At 37.5% G+C, this 24,646-nt stretch overlaps 1 protein-coding gene across 1 annotated transcript in view; it reads right to left on the bottom strand.

Moving 5' to 3' along the window:
* The window catches only part of LOC102222700 (transcription factor Maf), a 90,717-nt gene extending 69,529 nt beyond the window's left edge, over positions 1–21,188 (bottom strand). The window contains exons 1-2 of the mRNA XM_005804959.3: positions 19,486–21,188; positions 11,952–12,016 (exon numbers count right to left, since the gene is read on the bottom strand). Of these exons, the coding sequence (XP_005805016.1) occupies positions 11,989–12,016; positions 19,486–20,453 (996 nt within the window). The 5' untranslated portion in view covers positions 20,454–21,188 and the 3' untranslated portion in view covers positions 11,952–11,988. The remainder of the gene's footprint in view (positions 1–11,951; positions 12,017–19,485) is intronic.
* Between the last annotated feature and the right edge of the window lie 3,458 nt (positions 21,189–24,646).

The raw sequence follows: 24,646 nt of genomic DNA, 5'->3' as shown, positions 1-24,646 counted from the left end.
TGTGTGCACGTATGTGTGCTTGCACGTATTTAATGTGGTCCATCTGACCCAGCGTGGGTCAGATGTTTCTAGTGTTGTGCTATGAAAGCATCCAGGCTGCGCTCATCTTCTGTCTAATCTTCCTGCTTTGGTGAGTGTAGAGAGGATGAGAAAAAAAATCCATACTCTTTACATCCTCCTATGACCGCTGCACTCGTGAGACGGCAGCCGTGGGAATGGAGATGGATACAGGCGGCCCTGCCTCTGACCTCCCTCCACTTCAACAGAAGGGTGGAGATAAACAGGGCAACAAGGATCACTAACATCTTTCTTCCTCAAGCACACACAGATGTAACAGTGCACACCCCTACACACACATACACACACACACACAAATACAGAAAACAGCAGAGAAATCTCATTAAAGCAATAGTAGGTGAGTGTTGCAATAGCAGTGTGCCACTGGGAGAGAGGTCTATTAGGGATACTATCAAGAGACGAGGGAAGGAAATGAGAGTCAGTGTGCTGCTCCGGTGTGCATCTAATTCTGGTGTGACATACGTGTTTGACGTATGTCTAATTTTGACCCAGGGGACTCTGCCTGAGAAGCTGTAGTTATAATTATTGACTATGTCATTATGATAATGTCATGAGTGGAGAATTTCTAAAAGAATTTATACACTAAATATCTATTAACCAAAGCATTTGTGTCTGAAGGGGGAAAAAAGGCACTGACATGAGCTTCGGTGCAAAAAGTGAGAAAGACAAGAGAGGTAGATTTTCTTAGAGTGCATTCTCGTGGCAGTTCATCCTAAATTAATCTTCCCTCCTCTCTTTTTTTTTTCTGGGGATTTTGGCGTAACACTCCCCTCCTGCTCCCTCACTCCCTAGGCTGTCACAACCCGTCACCACAAGTATTTTACTTTAGCTGCAGGGACGGAGGAAGAGATTTGTCCGCTTCCATCATTCCCCTTTCACATTCCTGTCACTAATAGCAATTTTGGAATGCTGGGTTTCACTGTGTGTTACATTTTCTTTAATTTTATTCCATATATACAGTATATATACAGTATGTATATATATATATATATATATATATATATATATATATATATATATATATATATATATATATATATATATATATATATATATATATATATATATATATATATATATATATATATATATATATATATAAAACTAGTGATTATTTATTTCATGACAAAACTATGATAGCAGTAAGTCAAACTTGAGCTCAAACACTGTCATTCCTTTGGCTGTGGTTCGAATTCAATGCTGTGCATCTGTGTTATTATGGTTCGTCAGGGGTCATTAATGTAATCCAAGTAGACAGAAGTTTATACCCAGAGATGTGCACCATAGTATTCTCCCTCTATTTGTGTCTCTTTTTTTTTCTCTTTGCATCTATATGCAGCCACTTCCGATAATGTCATCCTATACTGTTCTCCGCTCCTCGCAACCAGACACTATCAGCTGTGAACTCATCATTCTCCTTTAAAGACCAGGTCAAAGAGAGGAAAAAGGAGGAAAAAATAACTGGAGAGCTTCGAAGGCATTGAAGCTGCTATACGTGCTCAATAAATGAGCTGCACTGTCATGTGAGAGAGAAGATACAGTTTTCTGAAAACAGAGCCAACATACCAAGGCTCTGGAAAAGTGACTAGGAGAAGTCTGACACACCGCAACATTGGAAAATGCATACAAACATATATACACACATCTCAACTAAATTACTCATTATCTTCCATGGGCATTAAATATTGGCACCATTTCAAGGCACTTTTCATAAATAATATTGTTGCGCCATGCCATCTGTTGAAAATACACTCTTACATTGTTTATTTATCTCTCTACTTTGTAGTCGGAGAGCATATGGTAAAAAAACAAAACAAAAACAAAACATGATAGAACTTCTGATGCTATGGCCAGAGCTTCATTCTTCTTTGTTTAATTAGCTCTTTCATTGCACACTGAGAAAAACAAGTTGTTGTTGTTTTGTTTTGTTTTGTTTTGTTTTGTTTTGTTGTTTGTTTGTTTGTTTGTTTTTTGGTTATAAGCTTAACACCTTAGTCAGATTTGTAATTAGACTTTGAATGAATTTGATTTCAATATCATACTGACAGCCTTATTTGATTGATTGTACTTTATATCAATAGATATAGTAGTGGTGAAATGAAATCAAATTAAATGAAACGGCCAACTATGGGACAAACAATAATATCTCTTGAAATATAAAATCAAGAGATATTATATTTTAAACTTAGTTTTTCAAATCTTTTTTCGTCAGGGGAAGTTCAGTTAAGTTATGGCCATTACAAACCCATAACTTCAGTCCCATAGAAAACTTTTGGGCTCAGCCCAAAAGGTTTGTGTGGGCAAGAAAGCCTACAATCCCATGTCAGTTATACACCTTCTGTCTGAACTATGTTTGAGATGCTTATGAAAGGATATTCAAAACACTTACCCAAACAAGGTTATTTAAAAGACAATTCAATGAAATATAAGGGAAATAGTTATTAATTTACAATACATAAAAAATAAATACCACAGTAAGTGTGGCATGATTGTAAGTTTCTGAAGGTAGAAACCTGACCTTCTGGATGATTGTAAGGTAACCTCAATTAGCCATGTGGAAGATGAAGAAGATGAAGACAAACATGATTTATAGTTGTTGTTTCTGTCCATGCTCAAGGCAAGGGGTGCAATATGCGCCTGAACAAAACATCCATTTTGTCAGTGGCGAAGTGTAGCAGTGTACCATTTCTGAAATTCTAACACTTCAAGACAAACTCTCTACACTGTCTACAGAAAACTCTGCTCTTTCAGGTCTCTGAGGCCATGTTCTCTCTGAGGGTGACACTACAGCACACTCTGTAATTATAAAACTCAAAGAGCATTCCTCCGTCTGGTTAACCAGAACTATGAGGGAGAGGAACAAATATTTACTTCCCCCAGCCCCCTCATTTTGTTCCTCCTACTTTAACTTGCCCCCACCTCAATAATTTAACAGTAAGAGCAAGTCAGCCTTGTAAACACAATAGTTATGTCTGCGCTTACAGAGCCATGAAGCAGACATACAGGCTCCACTACCCTTACAGCTACAACTGCAGTAATATTGGCTCCCCTCTGTTCTCCTCTCCCTCTTTACCTCACACTGCTACCATAAGCTCAGTTTGGATTTTTTTTTTTTAAGTTGGACATAAAACATTAGGAAATCTAAAGCATAAAATGGGCATAGCTTTAATATTTAACTTATTTCAGATTTTGATAGCCAATAAATTATCAAACCGCAACAGATGCCCTGTGTAACTCATCTTAAATGGTAAAATGGAGCATCTGTGCTGAAGTGAAATATACTGCTCTTGGGCTCCACATATTTAACTCATTAGATATAATTTGCACCAGCTCTACCCACACTAAATGTTCATTATTTCCACCTTACATGTAATTCTGGTTAGTAACAGTGATGGATTTAAAATCCCCCTTTATTATGTACTATATTACAAATGTGCAGTGTTTTTCAGATTGAAACCAATAAAAAGACCTGTTTGCACTGATGTCTAATAATAGGTTATTGGGAGGTAATGTATTTCTTGTGGCTTCTTTTAAATTGTGTCAGGCATTGTTCAGTGCCTTGCAAAGGCAGAAATATGTTGGATAAAAGTTATCCAACGTATTTCTGAGTTCCACATGCTTGTATTGGGGTTACTGTAACAGACTCGAACAAAGCAGTTCAATTTGGAAAAGTATGGTTGGTATTTGTAACTTCTGCCCCCGCCCTAAGTGTTGTGCAGCCTGTAACAAGTTTTATATAAGGATGCTCTTTAGCTACATCCATTTTCACATCAACTCTCATTAACTTCCCATCACCATGATGCTTCCACTCCCATGTTTTCCTGTTAAAGTGACCTTTTCAAGCTCAGGCAAAGTGTTAGTGTTTTCACTTAAACTTAACTTAAATTCTCATGACTTTCTAAAAGTAGCTTTCTTTTTGAAACTCTTCCAAATTAACTTTTTAGTCTACTTCAGAAGGGAGTTGCTCAGAGTAGATTTGATAGTAAATTACTGGTAGGTTAAACACACTTGCATGACACACTTTTCATTTTTTTTTTTGTAAAGAAATTTGAAAAACATATGTATTATTTTATTCCACTTCACAAATACTCACTATTTCTGTTGGTCTATCACATAGATTTTATTTTATTTATAGAAGCAATAAAATGTGACCACTGTCCGATGGCTTATGAGCTGCACACTGTTTTGTGTATGGCATTTTTAGACAGACATGCCCAACATTTTTACAAGCAGGAATTTAATTCTGCTTTGACTACTCTACATAATCATTTAATGTTGAATCTGTTTGATGTGGATTTGGGATTTTCTGGAGAAAATACAAAAATTCTACCATTTTTAAAGTACTTTCCAACCTTGAAATGCTTTTGATCAGAGTCTGTTGTTGTTTCAAAAGTCTGTATCATTTCATTCATGTAAAACTACTTACGCTTCTGGTAATGTGTTTTACCAGAACAATTCACACATGAGTGAAATTTTCAAAAGAAAATGGACTCAGTTCAGTCTTCTTCCACTGCAAGACATGCCCTTCACAAAGGGACATTTAATGCTGGAAAAGCATTTTTCACAGCTGGAAATGCATCTAAGCAGAATGCACACAAGGCAGGACGTCATCCAAAAAGCCCACTAATAGTAGTTTTTGTATGCGAATAATAATTTGTCAAGTGTGGCAGTAAATCAAAATGCTGTTCTAAAGACTAGTATACAAAGCTCATGCAAACTCATGCAAGCATAAATACTTTCTAGAAGATTTTTTATATTTTTTTTTTGCTTTGTTCCCACTTTGGCACAATCACAAACTTCCATTAAATAATTGACAAGATGATTTTGGTTTTCATTCAGATTCTTTATTTGTTGTTTACCATGAAGATATTTATAAGGCAGTAAAGACTGCTGAACATGTTTGCAATCAAATTATGTTTCCATTGGAGTCCCTGTCATGCAACAACCCACAAATGACTGGACTGCACATAAAGTATGTGTACTGTTTATTATGTCCTATTACATACCAAAATTATTCGTACTCCTGGTAGAATATGTTTAGTTGTGATTAGAAAATGGAAGAAAATTAAATTTGGGATCCCTTTTTCACTTCCTAAACAAACTTCTGGATTGACTGGAAGTATTTAGAATCTAAATCTCTCAGTGGTGTGAATAATTTGGGCTTCACCATTCATACTGGATATACAGACGGATAAAGGAAGTAAAATATTTAATATAACTTGCAGATTAAACTGATTTTTACAATGACAGCAATGTCTCACTTGTTTTGCTATGATTTTGGACATGCTTTGAAAGAATTACCAGCCCAGTAAAACTGAATATATTACCTATGGTACAGTATAAGATGTCTAGAAAGGGAATGTTAGATGTTTTTTTTTTTTTCTTGACTTTGTGTGTTGTGTAATTAAACAGTAATTACAGTGACAACACTTACTCTTGTTTATCTTTTTTTCTATACATAAATGCTTAGAATGCTAAGTATGATTCAACACCTTTAGCAGTTGAACTGCATACATACATGAAATAAAGAATAAAAAGAAGCATTACAAAGATTTTTCTCCTGGCAGCAAGAGAATCAAATAATTGCATTGTTCTCAAAGGCTGTTTGTGTCTATTGTTAACAAGCCAGAACAATGCATTAGGCCTGGGATGTAAGTAATGTGCACTTAGACTTGCTGTCCCATCCACACTCCATGGACAGCATTGTTTAATGTCCAGCAATAACATTGTTAAGCTGCTACTTCTCTATGCTTCTCTTATTTCCCATATTTCTTCCCTTTGCCATTTTTTGTTTAAATCTCTTAAATAGCCCAGTACTGTGAACTATGAAGGATGCTCCTATCAGCAACTTACTATGCACAATTTGGTTTCCATTCAATTGTATTTTTTAAAGCAAGACACTAAAAATGTTCCAGAAGCATCTGATATTTTGCCATTTTTACTTTCAGTGTAGAAAATAGAAAAACATATTTGGATTCAAGAGTGATGCTGAACTCTATCAGTGCAAATGCAAACCTGGCCTGCAATGAGCACCCACAACCTGAGTAAATGACTGTGAGGGCTGCAGTATGGCAGAATGAAGTGTGTTCATTTCCTTATTTATTGACTCACTTGCTTTTCTGAGAGTGTTTGAAATTAATAACAGCCAGCAGAAATCAGACAGAGGAATGAAAATCAGCACTTTCCCCGCAGTGAAGCCATTCATCAAGCTAACGAGGGGGAGAATAAAGCAGGGGAGGAAAGCAGGGGAAAAGTGACGTTTGGAGAGGGAACGGAGAGAAGGAGGGAAGCAGGTGCAGTGTGAGGCAGAGGGAGGGTGACGCTGGTAAAAAAGAACAAGAACAGAAGGATTATAAGCATTTGGGAGATAGCTAGAAATCCTAAGGAGGAGGAGAAGCTGGGCGTTTGTCATTGCAGCCTGCATAAAGAGCAATATGAGTAAGATATGTTTCCTTCAAAGACAAATACCAACACATAGATGAATATCCTAAATAGTTTTAGGAAAATCAGTTTATCAGTTATGAGTTGACAAAACCAGCTTTTGCCGAGGTCCATGGCCATCCCCTAGCAATCAATCTATTAAAAATGCATGATGTAAAATTTCAATATTGTCACTTGTGATTATACAGAATAAGATAAAACCAAAACAAATCTTGGTCATTGCACTAAATGCCATTTCTTTTACACAGCTTCCTCACGCTACAGGACAATAGTTGGGCCTGCCCTAATCTACAGGAATTCACCTTGCCATGGTTGTGGTTCCATGCTGCTCTTCCTTCTCTACAGTCTACCAAAGACCCCGTAGCATCTCACACCCCAGAGTAGGGCTGACTAAGCACTTGCCACTGAGTCTTTCGTCACTAAGTGAGAAAGTAGCACCATGCTGAGATCACTGCCACAGGAAAATAATTAACAAAGTGGAGCTCAGTCCAAACTGAGACTAAATCTAATTCCTCTCCTCTGTGACAGTAAGCTGTAACTCTCTCTTTTTTGCTTTCTCCTTTATTATTTTTTCCAGCCATTATTGCATTGACACTTACATTTAGAATTCAAGTTTTATGTTTTGAAGTTCTGTACTCATGATCCCAGGAACTTAATCTTTTGAAATACTCATAAAGGTTATACATATGTCAGTTTAGTGTGATGCCTAAAAGCAGTAATGCATTTAAAGTTCTGAAGTTGTTTTAGAATTTGACTTGAATGAACCTGAGACTATATACTCTGTTGCCTCTAAATACAAAAACTGATTCATTTGACTGAACATGGATATCTGTATTTTTAACTTTAAACTTAGACCACAGTGTCTTCGGTCACCAAGGCTAAATATAGTCATCTCCTCCTGAGCAGTCTCCAGTTTCTCACTCCTTTCCAAGAGGCAGGTGGAGCAAAGAAGAAGAAAGAGGGGGTAGGAGGTGCAACACCCAGTCTTGAATAAATCATCCCTTGACTTTTGACCCATATGGAGGCAAGAGGGTGGTTTTTATACTTCTGCGCTGCCCCCTTACTCTGTATGGTCTTTGCATTCCCCTCCTCTACCTCATTCATTTTCTCCTTCACATGACAGGTCAATCTGGATCGATTTCATCTGCCCTCAGTGACTGAGACCAACATCCTGGCACCCAGAAATAGAGCATGCTGTAATAAAAATGTCTTAGAGGAACCATCACTGTTAGCATGCAGCCATGTGGTAAGCATTTTGGAAACATGCATAGGCCTTCATTTACAACATGTATAAATTGACTACACTGACAGAAAAAAAAACTTCTAAAGACACAAAATTCTCTTTTGATGAGATGTGGTGCCAGAGTTTTACTGTTTCAGGAAATTTCCATTCAATTGTTATCACATGCACTGCTTTTTCACAACTGAACCAGTGCGTTACTCGTATTGTATGCCAATGTGATCACATGCTTGTACATTTTCTAACCCCAAAAATGTGTATGTATCTATATTTGTGTTCAGTTTCCTATTCCAAAGTCTCTTTCCTACAGTGCATGTGCACCTGGAGTTATATCTTTGTCAGCAAATTCTAGCTTTTTCAACTCCCTGCTGGGCTCTGAAGTCTACAGTCCCTTTGCTTGGTGTGGCAACCCCCCTTGGTGAGTCTGCCTTTATAACACACACTAAACCAGTGGCAGGTGAAATAGGTTGACAGCTTCACACCACTGTATACCTGTATATTTCTCCAGTCCTAACTTTTGTTCTTGAGCTGGAGGAGTGGTGCTATGGTGACACGGTGACACTGGTGGGTTCTCAGTTTTCCAGGATGGAATCAGGATGCTCTTTCCCAAGGCAAGGACACCTGGATCTCCATGTACATTTCTCACCCTGTCCTCCTGGAGCTATGTGGTCAGATTGTACATCAACCCTTCAGCCCACCTCCACCCAACCTTGCTGCTTATATGCATGGATCTCAATAAAACAAAGAGATGGCTATTCCCCGATGCATCCGCTTTGGAGAAGGTCTCTGCCAACTAGACAGACGAAACCACACTGTTTTTGTTCTGTCTTGGCTCAGATGAAAGGTTGTCAAAGCGCTGCATCAGAGCAGTGCAGCAGCATGGCTGGGAAAGTGAGATTTATGGGGCAGAATAAGATAGACACACTCATGGTTTTCCACTTTCATTCGTTTAACATCCGTTCTCTTGGCATTGTTTATATTCAACACCCCGTAGCAGTGACCAGAGGGCACCTAATTCACATTGATGACTTCGAGGTGGGGGGGGGGGGGGGGGGGGGATCACAGCACTTAAAACACTTAATCTAAAGAAGATTTGTCCTTGTCATCCTGGATGGCTTTTGTCCTGCCCCCCATTCTGAAGTAAAGTGAATCTGGAGTAAGGCCAGCCACTAATCCCACACCCCACGTGGACACAATCACGTAAACAATGCTCAGTACAAATACTTGCACATGTACACTCGTCTCCACACTGTCTCCCTTCCTGTCATGACTCAATTATTGTTAACTCATTACATAGACAGAAATATAAATCTCACTTGGGTAATTTTAGAGGCACACTTACGAGCAGTACTCTATATTTACACTTAACTGATTGGAGAGCAATTTTGAACAAGGTAAGTTTTTTCGCATGGCATGGAGAGTTTACTCCTACTGTAAATAAAAGTTGTACCACCATAGATTTTGTGGAGCAATTTATAACTAAGACGACAAAAAAAGGCATGAAATATAACACACTTATTTCAAGATCTAGCACCACCAAAGGCTTTTTTTTCCCTTTCATTTAAGACAAAATTATGACAATTAAGGTTGAGAAGTGTGCTATTTTTTGAATGTTGTGAGAGTAATATTTTACATGTGTAGTTATTTTTGTTACAAATATCAGTGTGTGGAGTTGTACTTAATGGCAGATTCTATGAAATACAACATCATTTAATCTTTTTCTGTTCTTTGTAAACCTTGAAATTGTGGTTACATTTTAAACAGATAAATAGGTTGCCCTTTTCCATATAAGTGACCAAAGTTGATATTTTCTTCAGAAATACGCTGCTTAGTGACATCACATATTGTTAGTCATTCTTGCATTTCAGTCAATCCCTTTCTCAAGAACTTTCCAACATGCAGATAGAATGAAACTCCAACCGATGACCTCATACACCAAGCCCCACCCCTGCATATAATTAACATTTTTGTGAAATTTTGTTTATTATCCAAAAGCCTAATTTGTGCTACTATATTAAATTTATGACGTTACTAAAACGTATGCATAACAGTGAGAATGACTTGAGAAGAAACAATCTTGCTGAATGTGATTTTTAAATTCTTGTTGAATGAGAAAAAATTACATTCATTTTTGAAGTTTGAATTCTGAAAACAAATGGTATATAGGCAAGAGAAAAAAAATCATTTCTAAGTTATGATTAAATTGTTAATACTGATTATAACAGTGTTATTTTAACTCCAGATCAAACCATTTGTGGGGGAGATTGTAGTGACCAATAATCAGCAGAAAGGAAAGTAGAAAGACTAAAGAAAATACTCAAACTGGAGTGTACAATAATATATCACATCTGTCTACTAGCTACACTCCATTAATCTCGAGTTTTATTTCTGTTCATGCACTAAAGGGTTGAAGGTGATGTACCAGTTTAAGCTTTTAGCTCTGAGATCAGCTGGTGGACACAGTCCATAACAAAATACAAAAATAGTTGCAGCAACTCAAAAGCAACGTCTCAGCTAAAACTCCTCTTGTGTCAACACAGATTCAAACTTTCCCTCAAGAGTGGGAAAAAAAAATCTTATACCCAATGGTCTTTATTTCAGGTAACAATGAGGAAAAAAGCAACCGCTGTCAAAAGCTTTAGTATGGAATTCTCTATCCTGTTCACCGCTTTTCTTAGCTGTACTCCACCTAAATTACGTTAAGCATTTATATTCAATCAGTCTGAACACAGATGCAATTTATTATTCTAGTTTCTTTATAAATATCAGTTAGCATCAGCCTTTATAACTGTCAGTGAGTGTGTAAAACAGGCTGTGATATATTTGTGCATGATCACTTTATGCATTTAGTCTCTGAAGAAATCAGTACAAACACAAAAATGTTTATGTGTGTAATGTATTTAGGTCGTTTGATTTGAAACAAAGCATAACATCAATGAAGACACTGTGCATTCATATTGAAAGTTGCCGTAAAATCAAGTGTTACACTTGATATGGTCAAAATTCAAACAAGAAAAGTGAGATTTCTAAAATGGAATATGGCAGACATGTGTATAAATGGATGTGATAGCTTCAGAAGTTAAATTAGTCACACGCATAATGCTGTTTTGCCACCTAGTTTGTTGATATAAATCCATGCTAAAAAAAAAGATGGTGATAAATCAATAATTACTGACTTGTGTTGCTAATTATAGCAACGCAAGTCATTGAGTACCACTCTTCCTATTCATTTTCTCACTGGTAACTGAAACAAAATTATGTTTTAATTTCCACTTAAATGCAATGCATCATGGTCTTTTTTTTTATTTGTTTAAATTTTAATATTTATTTAGAATTGACATAACTGAAGTAATAAATTATGACAATCATAATTCATCAACAGTCTAAATGTAGCTGTATACATTTTAATATGTCTGAAATAAGATCTGGTGGAAAGCGTGAAAGGAATGATAGTTGTTTACAAAATAAAAAAAATAAAATAAAACTCACACACAAATTGTGTTCTTCACTAAACTGTAGTTCACAAACTGAGAATAGATACAAACCTTGAATTTAGAAGATCACTACACTTTCAGTGAAAAGTCATGCCTAAGCTAACATCCTGTCATGCTTGTGTCTCATGGCTAAGTGAAATCATTAAAGGAACAATCGGGTTAGCTACACACAGTCTCTTTCTCACAGCATTGATTTCAGCCCCAGCAGCCCATTCTTCACTCTTCCCCTCTCTTGTTGTCCGAGACAAAAGAGAAAATCTTAATATTTAATTTACATTTGAATGGTGGCTATAATCTGCTGGCTACACTCTTCATCAAGCATGGCAGAAATTTTACAACTGTGTTGTCTGTGAATGTGTTGGACTTTTGTGTGAACTCAAAAGGAGGACTGGATACATGATTGTCCATTGTTATTTTCTGAACTGTGAAACACATCTGAGAAGGATTTTGCCAAAATCCAAAATGTTTTCCATTGAGAATTTACTTTAAAGCACCGTTACACTTTAAAAGAAATTTACTCTTTTTATTAAGTGAAATAAAAATGGATAAACAATTTACCTGTAAAGTAATACATGAAAAATATCTAAATGCTTTAAAAGTAGGTTTTAGATTTATAGCATTTCAAATAGTGTTTTTAAACATTTGCGCTAAAATAGGACCAAGAGGAAAATAAAAGAATGTAAAGGAGGGTGATTTACCTCAAAGAACCCAGGGCAAAGAAGAAGGGGCGTGAAATCACAGATGGAGGAATTTTCTTGATGACCTAAAGAAGCAGATAAGATTGAACACAACATATCAGCATGGATACATTAATTTAAATACAAACACACATTGTGTCACCTTCGGTGCCGATTTCAGTCTCTTCCTTCTACCATCCTGCTCAGCTCACATGCCGACCCACACAAACAATCACAAAGGAACAAGTCGAGCCATTATGACTGAGATTCACTCTCTTCATGTCTGTCTGCTGGAAAACAGTGCATGTATCATAGATGGCGTGGGGAAATGTAAAAATTTGCATGCAAATAGATTCTACAGGCATAGCTCATGCATCAAGACACTGAAAGCAAAAAATAGGCAAAAATACATGTGCAGTACTTCATCAGAGAAATGGTAAAAAAGGTTTTTAATTCTGCTTATTTTGAGAAATTACATGTCATTGTTCTTAACATCTACTGCTTTTTCTATGCAGGGGATTTGATTCAATTTTTCTAATAACTTGTGACTGAAATTTACATTCAAGCTCACCAGTAAATTACACAGAGGTAAGCAGGTTGTGTAAAGTGGGATTAAACACAGTTATTTATAACCTCTATAAATGTTGCTACAGATGTGTCAGCATGAGTGTAACTTTCTGGTTGTGTGCACTTATGCCAAACAGGGTCCCTTTTAAAAAGCCCTGAAAAGTTACAGCTGTGGAAATATTTTGCCAATTCACTGCAGTGCAGGAAATTTTAAGTCATAAGACTTTCAAATAAATGGCACATAATTCACTTCTACAAAAGTAAATAGAAGCTGCAGAAAAGCAACAGAAATGCTCCACTATGACAGTGAAACATAAGAATGTGATGTGAAATTCACAAAAAATAAATTAAGGAGTTAAAAGTACATGTAAAGGGGATGCTCACTTTGCTTAACATTGCTTAGATGCAACTTCTAAATTCAGGAGCAAACATTTGCAGCAATATTTAAAATGTCTCATTTGGAATGCTGTGTATTTTTTAGCTAAATCTGACATATTCATGTATTCATATTTCAGAAATTAGAATATGAGTTGTGATGAGGTTCATTTGTCAGATTAAAAGTAGGTAATAAACAGACTTTTAATCAATCATTGGTCTTCTGAATTCTAATGTAAAATGCCGTGTTTATCTTACCTGTAAGTTATCAAAGTTATCAAAAGTGAAAACATCGGTGTATGTGTAATTATTCAATATAAAGTATTTATCTTAGTGGATTGAATTACTAAAATGTTCAAATCTGTCAACAATATTGTAATAAATGCTGTAATCTATCTATCTATCTATCTATCTATCTATCTATCTATCTATCTATCTATCTATCTATCTATCTATCTATCTATCTATCTATCTATCTATCTATCTATCTATCTATCTATCTATCTATCTATCTATCTATCTATCTATCTATCTATCTATCTATCTATCTATCTATCTATCTATCTATCTATCTATCTATCTATCTGTCTACAAAGTGAATATATGAATACTATTTTAAAATCAAAGTTTTTCTATTTGTGTTATTTTGTCAGCCATGGTGTCGCTACGGTTGAAAGATAATCTCACATTTGTTTAAGTCACAGGCTTCTAGTTTGGGTCTATTTACAGACATATACAATTATCCCTTCAAGAGGCTATACCACCTCATTACCAACATAACCGGCAGCTAGTCTTTCAAGGACAATTCTCTAATGACACCACGCATTTCCTCCTAATATCTATTTGAGGCGTGCTTTCTGCCACAAAGGAAGAAGGTGTACAAAGGGCAAAGTCAACTCTGATGATCGGTCACAGATGTTAACTGATGCCTGAAATTCATTGAATGACTGAAAGTCTTTAAATTAATTTTGTCTTTATGGCTGCTCAAACACAGAGTAGGCCAGTGATCAGTGTAACTGCTGTCTTGTTGGATTGGCTGGTGTCACTGGTAAACATGTGAACATGTACTGGAATCTATTTTATGGTATGCTTTTTCTGATGAACGAGATACAAGAAAAAAATACATTTCTTTATTGTTGTTACTGAGAACATTACTATAAATTGCACAACTGCAATTGCTCTGATGTTTTTTGGTAGCTTTATTGTACTGCATCTCATGGTTGTCTTGATTAAGTCCCATTAAAGTGTGAAACAAGACACACAAAAGTTCAAGTCACTAAGTGTGGGTTACTGCCAATTTGAGAGGAGGGAAAATGAGTTTGCTTTCTTCTGTTTTACTCTGAAAAGACGTGGCGGGGGCCTCGTTTATAGAGGATTGGATAAGATCCATAATAAAAGTCTACATACACTCAAAAGGTGGAAATGGAATACATTATGATTAGCATGAAGTTATCCTCAATGTTCTTCCTGTACTTGACAGTGACACTGTTTCTGTTGAGAAAAAGCATAGAAGCGAGGATAGAACTAACCATCAAGACCCTTCTGCCTTTACCACACTGAGCAAAAGTTGGACAGAATACTGCATTTGAACACCTTTTATTTGTCTTAATGACACCATCCTCATGGAGGAGATTACCCACATAATACTAGCTTTACTCTCACAAATAAGCCATTTAAAATGTAGTTTATACTTAGAAAATGCTTTAAAAGGTTGATTTTTTTACTGTCTGGGTAATGTATAGCAATTTGACAGGAATGTTGGAATTTTCTGTCTTCCATGTTATATGCGCATGCATATTTCACTCAGTGGGGTCTGTGCAGAGGAAATGAGCATGAGGTCCCCAGGGTTAGGATTACTCTAATGACTTTGAGAGCAGCCTTGTGCGCTGTAACTTCTGACCTCTGTTCATCCTTTTGTCCAAAAGAGAGACAGCCACACGCATGCAGAGACACACTTAAAAAAGTTTACACACACATCCACGTTGTACTTGTCTGCACAAGCACCAATCAGCATCTCACACAGGCCAAAATTACTTATGAAAGACGAGCAGCAATGCAGAGATTTGTTTTATTCCTTTCAGCGCAGTCTAAACCCTGCAATATTTCACATCTAGAACCAGCTTTGAAGTTTTATTCTGTCAACTGACCTACGGTTACATCAGTGAACGTTGCGCTGCATCTTGTAGAGTCAGCCCACAAAGCACCAAAGTTTTACATGGGCACATCTCTGGAGTAACGATCAGTTTATTACAAATGTGACCACAGTGCACGGGTACCAGAGTTAAAAAGGCAAAAAAATTTTGACAAGTAGTTTTGTCTTGACTCAGATATTGGGTAGCTTTCATATTGTGCCCCTTTAGTTTGACTCCATTTACTGTATCTATTCCAATGAGGAAATGGTTAAAAAATAGATTTTAAAAAAATATACAATAAAGAATTAACTTTAAAGCATTTTCTTTTATTTTTTACATACCACTCAAGGGACTTAAAAAGCCGTGCCACAAAAATGCATGGCATTCAGAGGAGTGAAGCCAAACATCTGGCCAAAAAGGATTTTGTCTCTGAAATATCAAACACAGATGTAAAATAGAAAAGGGTAAAAAAACAAAACAAAGAGTTAATCTCCCTGAAGTGATTTAGTTCAGTGTTGTGGTTAATATGAAACATCAAAATACAGCAGCACTACTGCTTAGATCAAATAGATGTAATTAGATAAATTGAGGAAGAAGGAGAGCAGCTTGGTTGTAAATTGCATGGTGTGTGCATGCTAAGACCCAAAACGGGTACAGCTGCACGGAGCTGCACTCACGATTTATCATCTCTACATCGCAGGAGCCAGTGGCCCACACCACTATTAATCATCAGCAAAATCATTTAATTCAGCCCAAGACCGACTATTGTCTCAGCCTCTCCACTCACTTGGGGCAAATCAGCCACCACAGCAGCAGCACACACGTCTCAAATGGGATACAAGTGGTGGGTTAAAAATGCTTTTTTCCTCCCCTCTCTGTTTTTGGGGAGGTGTGTAAGTGCATCATCATCTGCAGGTGGTGTAGTTTGTCTTTTATCTCTTTGTCTCTGTGTAATTTTAGTAATAAATGTATACCTGCCAAATCTACAGTCTGAACAAAATTAGATAATTAAGTGCTTTATTAACACTGAGAGTGTGGTTCACTTTTTATGAATCTGTCCTCTGAAGCCCTGAGTGTTTCTTCAAAATGTATTTTGGCGCATCAGTTTTCCTGTTTCAAAAAAACAGATTGTTCTGGAACGGTGAAACAAGATGCCCAAGAGGCTACTCCTCGTACCAGAACTTACAAAAGCACTTTTCATCTTGTGTTTCAGAAGACAAGCATTTTCAGTTAACACTATGGTGCAGTAACACAGCTATGTTGAAAGAGGTCAACCAAAGATGTATAAACAGCAGCAAAAAAAGGTAAAAGATTTAGTTGAGAAGCGCAGAAGTTTTTCCTGCTCACCACAGCGGTTGACTTATACTGATACCTCCTTGTGCGCCGACTCACTTGCCTGTCACAGCTGTGCCCTCATTGCAACCCGTCGACCTGAGCACGTCCGCATGAGGCCAACAATCAGACCCACTGACTAACAGAGCAAGGCTGAGCGAAACTGGGTAGGCCGAACGATGACACTCCGATGACAAATGCTCTAAAGCGAGGATACCACACAGAGGCAAACAGGACAATGAGAAAGAACAAAAGTGAGGTGCAAATCTGAAACATGCAAAACCACTAGAAACTTGCATGTAGAAATGCAATTAAAACTCTCATTCACGGAAATACACCCACGTTTAAATCCATACCTATATAAACACATGCTGGCACAAGCTTTACACACAGGAACACTCTCAAGAACACCCCTGCTCAAAAACAATTAGAAAGCCTGCAAACACACTCTCGCACGCGCACACACTCATCACAGTTTTCAATAAAATTAATAGAAACTGTCAACTGAATAAACCTTGTAATCAGTTTTAGATAGAGATGGTAGGAAATGGTTTTGTACAGAACATGTATAAAATCAGAATATGAAACTCAAATGTGAACAAAGCTGTTATGCAGTGGGAAGATTTATCTTTTGTTAAAATTTGAAGGTAGACTTGTGGGAAATATGATTTATGTAAGCTAAAAAAAGGCATTAAACTTTTTAATGTCTTTTTCCCTAAGTTATTTTTTCTTAGGGAAAGAAAATAACTATAATCAACTGGGATACTCCAGATTACAGTATCTCACATGCATAAGAATGTATGGCCTCTATCAGCCTAAGCTACTGTCCAAAACCTTATTTTATAAATTTAAGCTCATAGCTTCAAAATGTTTTGGGAATTTTTCCCCACTGTTTTGGCATGACCAGTCATTTAATCATTAGCGGGATACAAATATATTAAATAGTTAAGAAAAAAAAGTTGAAAGTGAATAGTCAATGTGGCACATCAGCTTGTTTGTGATTTCCCTAAGGAATGCTTCAGTCACAAAGACAAAACGTCTCTAGACAAATCAAAAGAGAAAAAGATGAGAAACTTAATGAAGACAATTACATACATTTATTGCATATCTTTTAATTGTATGAAATGGAAAAAAACGAGCACATATGAACATCACATAAGGTTAGTGAGTGGTATAATTTTGCACAGCAAAATATATATATATATTTATATATATACTATGTATAAGAAAAAAAAAGAATAATTAACATATTATATTTCTAAGATTCATTAGCGAATGGTGCTTTCGTTTTTTGTACATGCAGGGTAACAATCCCTGAAGATCCAACAATGTCCAGACATCATCGATTAGAATAATAATAATAATTATAATAATTAGTTATTGCTTTGCAGATATTGACTTTGTTTAAAGACAAACAACATTCTCTTCCGACCTGATCATTACACATTAAAGCGTTACGATTAAGTCGTAACAGGGTGTCAATCTTATCTTTATGACAGCTGTCCAGAAGAACTTTTTATTTCCCTGACTCCCACATAGCGATAGGCGAAATCCTTTTTTTTAGTGCAGTTCAGTACGTCAGTTTGAAAGAGACACATTTCTCGAAAGTATATTGCAAGTCACTTCGCCTTCAACAATGACAATTAAACTTTTTTTTCATTTTTTTTTTTTCCAAATTTTATTTTTATGCAATTTTTTATTATTGTAAATATTACTTTAAAATAAAAAAAATAATAATTAAATGTGTGGGTGAAATCAGAGCGCACACTCCAGTTTATTAATGCATGCTGCAAAAGCACCGTTTCTGAACTGGACAACGCTGCTCACTTTATAAATTGGAGCTTAGCCAATTTTTTTTTTTCTTAACGATTTTTTTCCTTCTTTTTTCCCCAAAACAACTTCTCCTTGATTTGGCAATCTGTGTTTCAACCTGTTGTTGTTTGCAACTTGCATCACAAAACTTTAGAATTAAATTATGTATTGAAAATTATTCAAATGTTGACATATGCACAATGATATATATTTAAATAACAAAGTCTTATAGCAACAGACTAGACTTCCAGAGACTGGACTGGTGATTTTCTTATAATTGTGAAGTTTTTTTTTTTTTTTTGCGTCCTCTCGCTGCAGGATCTCCGCCGACAAAAGTTCCATCAGGTAATGCTCTGCGCACTTTCTGCAGCCTACAATGACAGTCGATGGTGGAGCACTTCAACACAGCTGAAATGCACTTGTATACGTTTAAAGGGGAGGGTGGGGGAGTCCTGTCACTTTTTTGTGTTCGTCCCAAAAAAGTGAGGAGGCCAAGATGGAGTTATGAATGACATGCTGGAGTCATCCGACCAAATATAAAGAAAGGGGGGGGGGGGGGAAGGGAACATCTTCAAGCACAAAAATAAAGAAAATAAAACCATACATGTCCAGCATGCAGGGCAGTTCAATAGCAAATTTCTTTAAAACAATGTATAGTTTGTGATGAAAGTACAGTCATTTTCGTTGCTCAACACAATGAGAAACAAACGCATGAGATGAGGTGGCGTCAAATGGCAGGCTTGCGATTCTCCAAGTTTGGTAAATAAAAATAAAACATAAAAAAATAGCCCGTTTGCAGCTTTGACAGGGACCTGTACATTGAATTACAAGTAAAATGTTGTAAAAGGGAACACTGATAAACTTCATAGGAGTATGCTTAATGCATGCACGCACACTTTATGAACAGCGGGACGTTGAGTCAACTTTCAAAAAAAAAAAAAAAAAAAAGAAAAGAAAAGAAAAAATAAGAGCACTGCAAACCTTATGAACAGCGGTGGAAAAAGAGCCTGACAGACATCGTATGCGCTATATACAGCTAACAATGAAAAACAAAAAAACAATTGATGAAAGTTTCCTTATAATGCCTGTCCAAAAATAATAATAAAAAAACCCTCCACATCTAAACAGTCACAGACTTGAGGGAATTGCTTCTTAAAAAAAAAAAAAAAACAAGAACAAAAAAGTATAAAATCATAAAAAACTTGACAAATTGGTTCTTTGTCTATTTGGCTTTGCGCAAAAAAAAAAAAAAAGATAATAAAAAAAAAGCTTCATAATCAAAACTTTTCGGAGGGGTGACTTTTTTTTTCTTTTTTCGCGATAAGTTTGAGACTCACATGAAAAACTCCGGGGATGAAGGGTTGTTGTCACTGCTGGATCCATTTTCTCTGAAGCCGTTGCTGATGAGCTTCTCATACTTTTCCTTGTACGCGTCCCTCTCCCGGACCAGCCTGGAGATTTCTTGCTTTAGGTGCTCGACCTGCTGCATGAGTTGCGTTTTCTCCCCCTCCAGGACGTGCCGCTGCTGAACCCGCTTGAACCGGCATGACTGAGCGTAGCCTCTGTTCTTTAGGGTCCTCCTCTTCTGCTTCAGTCGGATCACCTCTTCCTTGCTGACCCCCCGCAGCTGCCGGTTGAGCTCCCGCACCGACATGGTCACCAGCTGCTCGTCTGAGAACCGATCCTCCAGGCGCATGTGAGGGTGATTCGTCCCAGAAGTGCCGTTGGACTGAACGCCGGGTGCCTGGTGGTGACTGCCGTTGTGGTGGTGATGATGGTGGTGGTGGTGTTGCGCCCCGTTCTGGGCAGCTGCCGCAGCGATCACAGCTGACACCACGGCTGCGGCGGAGCCCATCTCTTCCCCGGCCATGGAGCCTCCTGTCCCGGCCGCGCCAGTAAACTGCTGGCCCCTCGCGTAGCCATCGAAGGACTGGAGCTGGTGACTGCTGTTGATGAGCGCCTCGACTGCGTCTTCGGGGCTGAAGCCCAGCGCCTCTGGATTCAACTGCTGTTGATAACCGGACATCCAGTAGAAATCCTCTATGTGTGTCTTCTGCTCGCTCCCCGAGCCCGGACTGGGCGCCGAGAAGCTTGGGGAAGGGGGCACCGAGCTGCAAGGCGTGCTCATCGGGGTGGAAGACAAGGATCCCCCGGCGATAAGGCGACTGCACTGGCTGATGTTGCGATCGGGCTCCACCGGCTCCTTTTTCACTTCAAACTTCATCAGATCGAAGTCATTAACATATTCCATGGCCAAGGGACTGGTGGGCAGGTCGGAGTTGCTCATTGCCAGCTCTGATGCCATCCTCTTGCTGCTGCTGACAGTCCTCCAAGCGGGGTGAAGAGCAGCTGTCAAACTGGGCTGGTTGGGAAAGACGTGAGCCAGTTTGATTTTTTAAGCGTTTGTCTTGAAACTAGAGAAAACGAGGTTTTGCAGCGTCCTTTCTGCGCAGCCACGGAGTTGCAGGCGTGCGAGAGGAGTTTTTTCTTTGCGGAGTCTATTGCACAGACGCAGCAGTGCCGCGCACACGAGTAGCGGAGTCCTCTTTCAGCATGTGAAACACGGTGGTTTTGTGTTTCAAACATTTAACACTTTACGCCTTCTTCAGGAGCACATTACGCGAGCGGAGAGAGGTGTAGGGGGAAACAAGCCGAGAGTCGGTCTCGCACGTTTGATGCCGCTGAGTACCTAGTGGGACGATTTTTTACTGGGATCACACAGCAGATGAGTTTAAGAGCATTGTAGCCGCCCTGACGTAAGGCTGGAAACGGGAAATTGACTCGGACGAAGAGCCAATAGGGTCGCACACTCGCAGAGCTAATTAACATATCAGAAGCGCTCAGAAACAAACTTTTCTCAACTGACAGAGGCCACCAGCTGTCTGTCAGCCCAACTTACTCTCTTTGGCTTCAACGATTGAACTTTCTTTAATAACTCTGTATTCTAGTTATTAAGTAAAGTGTTATCCATGCATCATAACGATATATGACATACGGACCACTGTCCCATTTAAAACAAGAAAGTTTTACATGCTAATATTTAAAGAAAAAGGATAGATAGATAGATAGATAGATAGATAGATAGATAGATAGATAGATAGATAGATAGATAGATAGATAGATAGATAGATAGATAGATAGATAGATAGATAGATAGATAGATAGATAGATAGATAGATAGATAGATAGATAGATAGATAGATAGATAGATAGATAGATAGATAGATAGATTTTTTTCCCTGCTTCCCTGCTTCGGATCGTTTCACTAAAATAGAAATGCACTTTTCTATTTTAGTGTATATTTTCTGCATATATATTGCAGTACTTTTTAAGCATTGTTTAATATATGGTTTGTTTCTCTTTAATATATTTTTTTCTCAATTACATCTACATGTCATACCACACATTAACCGTCAACGGACCTCGGATACAAGTTTTCGTCTGAGCGCTAATTCTGAATTGGTCATGTAAATAATATGACGACTGAACTCGGAGGTTTGTCCCGTCTCCGCTATGAACAAAATTGCAAAACTCAACACTGCCACCTTTTGGTCATGTAAGCAATCCTCTCAGGCAGTTCTGTGCACAAGTTGCAAGGAGAAAGAAAGCGATTAGAAAGAACATGATACACGTGTTCTTAGAAATAATTAGACGCACACGCATACACACACATATATAAAAGATACATTTTTATGTATATTTTTAGAAGATACAGCGACATTCTCTTGTGAACTTAAGATGTGTCCTGCTAGAAGTTCTTATGTCCAAGACGTCATGTCCGAAGAAATGAATGCTAGTGACCCCGGTGTTCGGTTCAAACTGTTATGATGTGCCACTGTAATAAAAAAAAATCACTTTATCTGAGTTCTAGCCCAGGCGTTGCTTTAGGTGTCATAAAAAGATCTCCAGCACACTGAACTTTATCTCAGTTCAGAGGTCTCCAACTTCTAATTGACTTGTGTACAACAGGGTCATGAGACAGTATGGAATTTTTTTTCTGCAGAGCATATCTCTGTGTGCCCTTTCTCTTCATGCTGTCATGCATAGATTCAGGGAGAAACACTTTAAAGTATTTTTTCGTGTTTTTATGATTGTACAGAATTTGATCCACAGAGAAGTTGAAGGGCTGTGTATATTTCTGCCCTGTACATTGCACCTGAGGTATGTTTTACACTCACTCTAAATCAACAAAAACATTGAAAGAACAAAGTTTCCAGAAATGTTAAGGAACTAGAGGAAATAAGTTTAAATACACTCAACCACAAAGGACCGGTATAGGGCTTATGGTTCATGAATAGATGAAGAATCCTCTTAAAAGAAACTGCCACCATACATATGCCTGATTGAGCCTACTATTAAATAGTGTGCATACAGGAATCTAAAAAGCACACTGATGAGATTATACAAAAGAGACAAAATATGATTTTAAATTTTTGTCAAAGGAACATTTGTCAGGACCCAGTCAGAGGATGGTGATACACTGCAACACAATTAATATTCCTTCCATCTCTGGTTTTCTAACAATCAAATTTTCTAACAAATCGGTAAAATCCTTTTGGTTATATCTTAAATGCATTTTACCAGTATAAAATGGGAACCAAAATGTAAATGTATCAGCTTTCATTTATTCTGAATTCTCTTTTTATGAATTGTGCAAGTGATTCTCCGGGGTTTTTTTTAAAATAGCACAAGGAGTAGCATTTATTAGTTTATTAGTGCAACCTCTACCTGGAATCCCTCTGCGTTGTTGACTGATAAAGGTGAATCAAGTAGCGTGATCAGAGTTCACTGAGTTGTTTTCTGTTTTTCAGATGGTGTTTGTGTGGATGCAGGTTGTGGGGGTTGCTCAGTTCTAGCTGGGACTTGATAAGGTAATTCTTTTCAAGTTTTTTACATTCCTCACAGCTCATAGCGCCCTGCCAGCACATAGTTAGTAAAAGGAAGTCACAGCCTTATTCTTAGTATTATTCTAGATAATAAAATCAAAGTGCACAAATACAGGCCATGTTTTACATCTTTACAGACAAGAAATTGTGGTATTGCTCAAGCCTAGTGCAATTTCATCAACAGTCCAGTGAGGACAGCAAAACTGGAATATCAATTTTCACCCTACCAACAGAATGTGGGCACAGCCATGCCATAATTACCTTAATCCATTAGTCGGAAGGAGGGTGAGGCTGAGAAGGGTGCAATAGAGGACAGAGCAGACAAAACAAGGTCAGGAGGAGATCGCATCTGTAGTCTGAGGTTGATTTTGGATGGCCTCCTTGAGACTGATGGAAAATATTTAGTCACCTACAGCTGATGGGAGTTATGTGAGAGAAGAGTGCTGATGTTTAAATCAAGCCAGGATCAACTCAGAGGCTGAATGGGGAACAGTGAACCAGTGTTACAGTCCTGTGTATAGAACGTTTTCTAGACTGTGTCACTCCACACTAGGGTGGCACAGAGTTTCAAGGTTTAATATCAATCCCCTTCAAAATTAATATTTGTTAAATTAAATAACAAATTTCAAATTGCTGTTGTGAGGTTTGTAAATGTGTACTATACTGTTCACCTCATGTTCAGCAATCGAAGAAGGCTGGTCAATATTACACAAGAGCTGGCAGAATGGTTTGCATATTAGCCATAATTACATTCACATGAACATAATGTATTGGTTTACTGTCATGTCTAAGGTTAATATGTATTGCAAGTAAATGATATCTTAACTGTTGTATAGCTTTCCAAGTTATCTCCATTATGGTTTCACACAACTTAGACTTTCATCTTTAACTGTATGCATGCAATGCCCTAGAGTGACCCTGAAACTCTGGCTTTACGCATGTATCTTTGTGTTATGCATTCACTCATACTGGTTATTCAAATCTTAATACGATTTTAGGTTAAAACATATCAGAGGTGTGAATCTTCCAGGGGAAAAAAAAAACAAGCTCACAGTTGTACTGTGCATTTTAAAATATTGCAGTGTTATTGCTGATTATGCTGCAGTAAATTCATGTGTTTGACAATGGAGAATTTTCTGAAAGTACATTTCAGTTTATATTATTGTATTTTTTATTGGGTTCTTTTGATAATTAAGGATATTATATGCCCTTCACTTTTACAGTTATATTTTCAGAGCTAATCATACTCTGCTCAAGTTTCTGGTAAGTCTCTGGTGGAGCCCTTGGGCTATTGTCACCTGGATCTTACAGTAACAATAAACTGTGGTATTCACAATTACAGAGTCAGCAAGCTAATTAGAGCAGAGCAAAAGAAGAAAAAGAAAGGCCAGAGGGCAAGACTTCTTGGCTTCTTTAGGTTAAAATATTATGAAACATTTTGGTTCCTGACCTTCTATAGGAGACACCACTACTACTTAGAAAGAATGCCTTTTGGGTCAGGTATTCCCCTTAATTAGCATTAATGTATGTACACATATCAGATTTAGTAGGTATTTCCACATAAAGATCTAATGTTACTTTTACAAGAACAAGCATGTTCTTTTTGGCTCTA

This window comes from Xiphophorus maculatus, chromosome 4, assembly GCF_002775205.1.
Source record: "Xiphophorus maculatus strain JP 163 A chromosome 4, X_maculatus-5.0-male, whole genome shotgun sequence".
Classification (NCBI taxonomy): Eukaryota; Metazoa; Chordata; class Actinopteri; order Cyprinodontiformes; family Poeciliidae; genus Xiphophorus; species Xiphophorus maculatus.
Note: the sequence above shows the minus strand (reverse complement) of the source record. Positions and strands in the feature narration are given on the sequence as shown.